Here is a 9,417-nt window from a genome sequence, read left to right as displayed (position 1 = left end):
AAATTTAGTTGGTATTAATCTGAACTAGATTGTTATAAATGATGATGTTAATTGTAATCCCAGAGCAACTACTAAGAAAAAACTCAAAGAAACAACAGAGGAATTAAAATAGTACACTTGAAAATATCTATTAAACACAAAAGAAGGTAGTAATGGAGAAATAGAGGAACAAAAAAGACAAAAGACATACATAAAACAAATAATTATATAATTTTATAAACCAGTGATACAATGTTTATTGTAACATTGATAAAGGATCGATCCATCAGGAATACATAACAGGGCCCGCCCCGTGGCGTAGCAGTTAAGTGCTCGCGCTCTGCTGCTGGCGGCCTGGGCTCGATCCCGGGTGCGCACTGACCCACCACTCGTCAGGCCATGCTGTGGTGGTGTCCCATATAAAGTAGAGAAGATGGGCACAGATGTTATCCCAGGGCCAATCTTCCTCAGCAAAAAGAGGAGGATTGGTATGGATGTTAGCTCAGGGCTGATCTTCCTCAAAAAAAAAAAAAAAAAAAGAATACATAACAATTACAAACATAAATGCACCAAATAACAGAGTCTCAAAATACACGAAGTAAAAACTGACAGAATTGAAGAGAGAAATACACAACTTAACAATAACGGTTGGAGATTTCAATACCCTCTACCAATAATGAATAGAATAACTAGGCAGAAGATCAACAGGGAAACAGAAGACTTGTACAACACTATAAACCAGCTAGACCTAGCAGATACCTATAGAACATGCCAACAAACAACAGAAAAATATACATTCTTCTGAAGTGCATATGGATCATCATGTTAGGCCATAAAAAAGACACCAATACATTTAAAGTAATTGAAATAGGGGCCGGCCTGGTGGTGTAAGCGGTTAAGTATGCGCGCTCCGCTGCGGCGGCCCGGGGTTCGCCGGTTCGGATCCTGGGCACACACCGATGCATTGCTTGTAGAGCCATGCTGTGGTGACGTCCCATATAAAGTAGAGGAAGATGGGCATGGATGTTAGCCCAGGGCCAGTCTTCCTCAGCAATAAAAAGAGGAGGATTGGCAGATGTTAGCTCAGGGCTGATCTTCCTCACAAAAATATAAATAAATAAATAAAGTAACTGAGATAATATAAAGTATGTTCTCCAATCACAATGGAATGAAATTGGAAATCAATAAGAGAAAGATTTAGGAAATTCACAAATATGTGTAAATTAAACACACACTCCTAAATAATCAATGAGTCAAAGAATAAATCACAAGAGATATTAGAAAATACTTTAAGATAAATGAAATGAAAATGCAAAGTATCAAAACTTATGGGATGCAGCTAAAGCAGTGCTTAGAGGGAAATTTAGAGCTGTAAATTTAGAGCTGTAAAATAAGCCTATATTAAAAAAGAATAAAGGTTTTAAATCAATAATATAACTTACTACCTTAAAAAAAGAGAAAAAGAGCAAAATAAATCTAAAGCTAGCAGAAAGAAGGAGATAATAAAGATCAAGGCAAAAATAAATGGAATAGAGGATAGAAAAACAATAGAGAAAATCAACAAAACCAAAAGTTGTTTCTTTGAGAATATCAACAAACTGATAAACCTTTAGCTAGATTGATCAAGAAAAAAAGAGAGAAGAATCAAGTTACTAAAATTGGGAATAAAAGAGGAGACGTCACTATCGTCCTTACAGAAATAAAAAGTAGTGTAAGAGAATACTATGAACAATCATATGCCAATAAATTAGATAACATAAACAAAATAGGCAATTCCTAGAAAGATACAAACTACCAAAGATGACACAAGAAGAAGTAAAAAATCTAAATATACCTATAACAAGTAAAGAGATTGAATTAGTAATTTTAAAACTTCCCACAAAGAAAAGTTCAAGCCCAGATGGCCTCAGTGGTGCATTCTACAAAATGTTTAAAGACTAATTAATACCAATCCTTCACAAACTCTTTCAAAAAAGAAGAGGAGGGAAAACTTCCCAACTCATTTTATGAGACCAGTATTACCCTGACACAAAATTGGACAAAGACAAAGACATCAGACAAAGAAAAGAAAACTACAGGCCAGTATCCCTTATGAATAAAGATACAAATCTCCTCAACAAAATACTAGCAAACTGAATCCAGCAACATATAGAGAGGATTATACACCATCACCAAGTAGGCTTAATCCCAAGAATGCAAGTTGATTTAACATCCAAAAATAAATTGATTTAATACACCATATTACTAGAACAAAAGACAAAACCCACATAATTATCTCAATTGACACAGAAACATCACTTGACAAAACCCCAAATCCTTTCATGATCAAAACAAAACAAAATAAAACAAAACACTAAACAAACTAAGAATAGAAGGGAATTTCCCCAACCTGATAAAATGCATCTATGAAAAACTCACAGCTAACATCACATTCAATGCTAAAAGGCTTTCCTCCTAATACCAGGAATAAGACAAGTACATCCATGCTCATCATCCATTCAACGTTGTACCAAGATTGTAGCTAGGTTTTCCACTTCTGGGTATATATCCAAAAGAATTGAAAGCAGGGCCCCGAAGAGATATTTATACACCCGTGTTCATAGCAGCATTCTTCACAATAGCCAAGAGGTAGAAGCAACCCAAGTGTCCATTGATGGATGAATGGATAAATAAAATGTGGTATATACACACAATGGAATATTACTCAGATAAAAAAAAGGAATGAAATTCAGAAACATTGGTGAACCTTGAGGACATTATGCTAAGTGAAATAAGCCAGTCACAAAAAGACAAATACTGTATGATCCCACTTATATGTGGTACCTAGAGTAGTCAAATTCATAGAGACAGAAAGTTGAATGGTGGTTGCCAGGGTCTAGGGGGAGGAGGAAATGGGGTATTGTTCCCTAATGGGAATAGAGTTTCAGTTTTATAGGACAAAAAAGTTCTGGAGATTGGTTGCACAACAACATGAATGTGCTTAACATTACTGAACTGTACACTTAAAAATGGTTAAGACTGGGCCGGCCCGGTGGCTTAGCGGTTAAGTACGTTCGCTCCGCTACTGGTGGCCCGGGTTCGGATCCCGGGTGCGCACCAACACACCGCTTCTCCGGCCATGCTGAGGCTGTGTCCCACATACAACAACTAGAAGGATGTGCAGCTATGACATACAACTATCTACTGGGGCTTCGGGGGAAAAATAAATAAATAAAATTATAAAAAAAAAATGGTTAAGACAGTAAATTTTTATACAGTGTGTATTTTACCACAATTTTTAAAACGGCTGTCAAAAGCTGCTTAACTATGTTGACAGAAATGCTAGATGGTGAGATATTATCATTTATCATATTTGAGACAATTTTTCTCTGTGATCTTTGACTTCTGTACCTCAACTTCTACCTGTGTCCAGGTGGCTGCTCATAAATTAACCCGACAGCTGTCATTTAAGCCTATCAGTATGTGCCAGGCTTTTCCATACATAATTCTCAACAATTTTCTGGTGAGCAAACTGAAGCTCAGCAAGGTTCAGTGACATTTCCCAAGGTTGTATGAGTAACGGAGCTATCATCCGGTTGCTAAAGCCTGGGTTCTTCCCCACCAAGCCTCGTGTCCCTCAAGTGAACTTTATCCTAACAACCACTTGGGGTATCTCAAAAATTCAGCTCCCCCTTAGAGATGAGCGATTCTCTAGATTTTGATGAATGTTGAATGTGTGAATCCTGGAATGAGTAAACTAACAAAGAGATGAACCAAAACAGGAGCTGAATAAATTGACAGACCAATGGAGCCTTGAAGAGGGTGGGGTTTGGAAGAGAAGGAAGAACAGGAGGAGAACTGAGTGGGGAAATTACGTTCTGTGCTTACCAGACCTCTTACAGTCTATCCTGCGCTGAGGTCAGAGACTGCTGAGCACAGTCCAGGGGCCTGGAGCTGTTGCCAGCCTGAAGAGAGGCCAGGCCAGTCCAGATGCAGCTGTGTGTGCTCCCAGCAGCAAAGGAGGCTCAGGCAAGACGCCCTAAGGAGGGAGGGGTGACAGGGGCACTGGGGAGACTTGGTGGGTTTGTGCGTAGGGGAGGGGCCTATCTTTCTTCAAAAAGATCACTCTCGTTCCTGCTCCCATGGGGAAGGTGACGTGAAGGGGAAGAAATTGAAGGAGGAAAGACCTGACCTTAAACAGAGCCAAGGGAAGTGAATTCCAGAAAGGTTTTTGCAGGGACCCTTGCCAGGGCTTGGTGATTAACTGCATGTGGGGATGATGAGGGAGGGAAGGGGTCTCCGTTATCAACTCTTAGGCACTTCAGTCACAGAGCCCAAAGCAACAGATCTTTAACGAGCGGGGGTGGAGGGTGAGGGGCAGTCATGAACAGAGAAGGGGGCCATCACTTTTGGCGGTGACTCCCAGACTCTAAGTACTTGTCTAGTGGCTGCTCCAACATGGAGGACTTTTATGTAGTCCCTCAGGTCCAAGGGTCCCTGCATTTTTTGAGGGGTAAGGGAGGATCTGGGGCATTAGCCCAGAGAGCTGAGGAGCCCAGTGTCACGACGGGGTGGAGGCAGGAAATGGCTTTCAGAGAACAGGGAAGGAAAAAGTCTAAGGACGTAAAGCTGTTAAAAATCACCACTTTTTCCGTTTCTGTATCATTTAACCAAACACCATCCCGTGTGTTATGTCACTTGATCCTCATGCTGATCTGGAGAACTCAGCAGAGCCGGGTCACTGCCTTCCCCAGGCTAACAGGGTTTCTAAAGGGGCACGGGAACCCAGGGGATCCAGGATGTACCGGCAGAGCACTTGCTGGACAAGGATGAGGGAGCTGTGTATCTCTGGCCCTTTTCAGAGGGGAGCAGGGCATGGATCTGAACTATTTAATTACTTTTCTTAAGTAAAGTCCAGAGAAAAGGTGAGGGCACAAGGCATCTCCTCCAACTTGGGAAGACTCCCCCAGGGCCCATCTACCGACTGACCCCAGATCCTCTTCTGAGCCCTCCAAGCCTGGGGTGAGGGAGCCCCCTTTGCCAACCTCAGGACCCCAGACTGAAGGAACAGGGTCTGATCCCATCCTTCACTGTGGAGATGGGGAGACTGAGGCAGGGGGTGAAGGGGCCACCCTGCATGGGGCTTTCTTTCCTCAGGCCTTGGTCTCCATAACCACAGCTCCCTCTGCAGGGACAGAAAGACATGGCCTGGAAATTGACACCACTTCTGCTGCTTCTGGCCTGGATAGCCCCCATGTGCGGTGCCAGGGTCAGGACAGATCTGCTCAACGTCTGCATGGACGCCAAGCACCACAAGACAAAGCCGGGCCCTGAGGACAAGCTGCATGACCAGGTATGGCTGGAGTGTGGCTCCAGTTGGGGAGGGGGCTGGTTCTGACAGGGAAGAGGAAGTCAGGGTGGTGGGGGAAGGGATGAGGGGTCAGATATCCCCATATCCTTATTGCTGTGGGAGATGAAGGTGAGTGGGGGGAGTGGTGGAGGTGATTTTAGATGGGGCCTCCTCAGCAAAGGATACCATGTCAGCGATAACATGGAGTAATCATTTATTGAGCAGCTACTAGGTGTCGTGTGTTTTCTGTACATGGTTTCATATTCCCAGTGGTCCTTTGATGTAGGTAGATGATATTCTCCCCCACATGACACAAACGAGGAAACTGAGGCCCAGAGAAGCACATGCACACACCAGAGGAATAGGACAGACCAGCCCTTGTGGTGGGGAAAGGGTAGGACTGGATGGGCATCCCCAGGGGTTCGGAGGGTGAGAGACTCTGGGGGAGGATGGCTCTTCCTACTCTGTGAGGTCCCATGGAGGGCCAAGGGTGGTGGAGAACAAGGCCCTTATGACCACGATACAGGGCGTGGGAGCTGTCCATTCACACATTCTGTAAAAATGTACGCCGGCTGGTTGCAACCCTATTAGACCCCACGTCTCCATTTTTTTTTTTTTTTCCTTTTTCTCCCCAAAGCCCCAGTAGGTAGTTGTATGTCATAGTTGCACATCCTTCTAGTTGCTGTATGTGGGACACTGCCTCAGTGGCCGGACAAGCAGTGCATCGGTGCACGCCTGGGATCCGAACCCAGGCTGCCAGTAGCGGAACGCACGCACTTAACCGCTAAGCCATGGGGCCGGCCCTCCATGTCTCCTTTTTATGACAAATATTGTTCAGACTCTCTTTTCTATCCTGGAATGAAATTCAAAGCTAATAGAACCTGTATGCACATTTAATTTAAAAAATATCAACATAACTTTCTATATGTAATACAAAGGAGAAGCAAAAAGAAAGTAATTTATAATAAAATAATATATATTTCAACATGTCAATGCTTGGGTATGACCACATGAGTAGTCATTATGAAATAGTACATGTTTGCTTTTATTCACAAAATCACTACAAATGGGGCAGCCACAAATGATGATGGAGACAGGTGTGTTCGACTGGCAACTTAAATGCTATAAGATACTATAAGCAGTGTTGCCATGGGTGATAGAATTTTATAAAATAGTGAATAACTCCAGTAAAACAAAACGTAGTACAGCTTTCCTTTTCATGGTATTTGCAGTCCTGGAAAATCTGGTCCATATTAAAAACTTGCTAAAATTTAGCGTGTCTATAGGTAAGATGGAGTCCAGTTTAGATTTAGGAAATCATAAGTAGGTCTTTCATTAACTTTTTCAGCAAATATTTTTGTGGGCCTGCTACGTGTCTGGCACTGGCCTAGCCACTGGGGACACGGATCTTAATACCTGCCGAGAACAAAGTTATTCAACATACGTTACTGCACAGCTCGTTTCTTTTCCTCCTTTGCTCAAAATGTCACTTTCCAGTGAGTCTTTTCGCAACTACCCTATTTAAAATGTCTACCATTGTCCCATATTCCACATTCCCATTCCTGGCTGTAATTTTCTCCATGTAGTTGATCATATCCTGACATACAATATTTTTTCTCTTTGAGTTTCTTACTGTCTGTCTCTCCTGATCAGAATGTAAGTTTCACAAACACATGTTTCTATCTGTTTTGTTCTCTGCCATAGTCTCAGCATCTAGAACAGTGACTGGCATAGAATAGGCACTCAATAATTATTTTTTTCGGCTGGCCTGGTGGCTGAGCAGTTCAAGTTCCACGCACTCCGCTTTGGTGGCCCAGATTCATGGGTCTGGATCGTGGGTGCGGACCTGCATCACTCACCAGCTATGCTGTGGCGGCATCCCACGTGCAAAATAGAGGAAGACCAGCACAGACGTCAGCTCAGGGCTAATCTTCCTCAAGCAAAAAAAAAAAAAAAAAGGAAGGTTGGCAACAGATGTTAGTGCAGGGCAAATCCTCCTCAGCAAAATAATAATAATTACTATTTTTTAATGAATAAATAAATTTTTATTTTTTTATTTTTCTTTTATTTATTTATTTATTTATTTTGTGAGGAAGATCGGCCCTGAGCTAACATCCATGCTAATCCTCCTCTTTTTGCTGAGGAAGACCGGCTCTGAGCTAACATCTATTGCCAATCCTCCTCCTTTTTTTTTCCCCCAAAGCCCCAGTAGACAGTTGTATGTCATAGTTGCTCATCCTTCTAGTTGCTGTATGTGGGATGCGGCCTCAGCATGGCAGGAGAAGCGGTGCGTCGGTGCGCGCCCGGGATCCGAACCCGGGCCGCCAGTAGTGGAGCGCACGCACTTAACCGCTAAGCCACAGGGCTGGCCCAGAACTTTTTATAAAGTGTTAAGGGCTGTATAAATGATGTCTATTGTCCCCCCAAGACAGGGTTTCTCCCAGGCTCCTACAACCCCTGATCACCCAGTTATAACTGAATCTCTCCCAGGATGGGAGTTCCTGGAGGCCAAGGACAGAGGGGTCCTCACAGCAAGTGTTCCTAGGACAACCTACCTGGGGCAGGAGAGCAAGAACCAAATGGGGGGAGGCTGGAGGTGGCAGAAGGTGGTGGTGGAGGAAGGACTCGGTCCTGTGTCTCCCCACCCAGTGCAGTCCCTGGAAGAAGAACGCCTGCTGCTCGGTCAGCACCAGCCGGGAGCTGCACAAGGACACCTCGCTCCTGTATAACTTTACCTGGGACCACTGCGGCAAGATGGAGCCCGCCTGCAAGCGCCACTTCATCCAGGACACCTGCCTCTATGAGTGCTCCCCCAACCTGGGGCCCTGGATCCAGCAGGTACGGGCGTCTCCCTCACCCCACCCCAGCAGGCTCATTCAAGGCTGTGGCTGCCAACATCCCTGGCTGAGAGGAGCCCTCCCTCCCCACCTCCCCGCTAGGTGAACCAGAGCTGGCGCAAAGAGCGTTTCCTGGACGTGCCCCTGTGCAAGGACGACTGTCAGCGCTGGTGGGAAGACTGCCGCACCTCCCACACCTGCAAGAGCAACTGGCACAAGGGCTGGGACTGGACCTCAGGTGAGGGCCTGGGGGTGGGGAGATGGAGGTGGGGTTTGGAAAAGGGGGGTTTGAGGATTTGGGGTTGGGTGGGGATTTCTGGGAGCGGCCAGAGATGAGCTTTGGGCCCAGGGGTTGAATGTCTGTGCCCACCGTCTCTCCCCCTGCAGGGTCTAACAAGTGTCCAGCGGAGGCCACCTGCCGCCCGTTTGAGTCCTACTTCCCCACGCCCGCAGCCCTGTGTGAGGAGCTCTGGAGTCACTCCTACAAGGTCAGCACGTACAGCCGAGGCAGCGGCCGCTGCATCCAGATGTGGTTCGACCCGGCCCAGGGCAACCCCAACGAGGAGGTGGCAAGGTTCTATGCTGAGGCCATGGCTGCTGGGGCCGTGCCCCATGGGACTGGGCCTCTCCTGCTCAGCCTGGCCCTGATGCTGCAACTGCGGCTCTTTGGCTGAGTCCAGCCCTCCCCAGACATCCCCTTGGCCCGTCCCCAGCTTTGATGACCAGGCTGGGCTCAGCTCAGCTCCTAAGCATGCCTTCATCCATTACCCATCCCTCTGTCATCTAGTTCCTGCTCCATGCTGGGGTTTGGGGTTTCTGACAGCCAGTTCTAATAAATAGACCAACACATCCGTGTCTGATGAATTGTTTTGGTTGTGAGTTTGTGGGTGGGTAGAGAACAGATTCCATAGCTTTTGAATTTCTTCAGACTAGAGAAATGAGACCTGGGTTTGAATGCCAGCTCTGTACTCACTATGTGAAAGTGCAAGTTGCTTGACTGCTCTAAACCTTAGTTTCCTCCTTCAATCAAATGGGGACAATAATACATCCTTCCCTCAGGGTTGTGAAATATAAATGAACTGTTGCCTAGAAAGCATGTGAGCCCAGTGCCTGCACATAATAATCCAGGATAGGGATTCTGCTGCTCTCGTAGCCCCGGATGAGCCAGGTCTAGGGCTTCATTATTTCTACCTGTCTGCCTGGCTCTGTGCTCGGCTCTGCAAAGGGGAAGCTGGGGATGGGAGTCCAGGAGAGGCTCTGAATTCCCAGTGG

The 9,417-nt window shown here is 45.5% G+C and overlaps 1 protein-coding gene across 1 annotated transcript; it reads left to right on the top strand.

Annotated features, from left to right (window-relative positions):
- The first annotated feature begins 5,084 nt into the window (after nucleotides 1–5,084).
- On the top strand, nucleotides 5,085–9,038 carry LOC131408684 (folate receptor beta). The gene is made up of 4 exons (XM_058545723.1): nucleotides 5,085–5,311; nucleotides 7,958–8,146; nucleotides 8,248–8,383; nucleotides 8,533–9,038. The coding sequence occupies exons 1-4, from the start codon at nucleotides 5,162–5,164 to the stop codon at nucleotides 8,817–8,819; spliced, it is 762 nt and encodes a 253-aa protein (XP_058401706.1). The 5' UTR covers nucleotides 5,085–5,161; the 3' UTR covers nucleotides 8,820–9,038.
- Nucleotides 9,039–9,417: the final 379 nt, after the last annotated feature.

Source organism: Diceros bicornis, chromosome 7, assembly GCF_020826845.1.
Source record: "Diceros bicornis minor isolate mBicDic1 chromosome 7, mDicBic1.mat.cur, whole genome shotgun sequence".
NCBI classification, from domain to species: Eukaryota; Metazoa; Chordata; class Mammalia; order Perissodactyla; family Rhinocerotidae; genus Diceros; species Diceros bicornis.
Note: the sequence above shows the minus strand (reverse complement) of the source record. Positions and strands in the feature narration are given on the sequence as shown.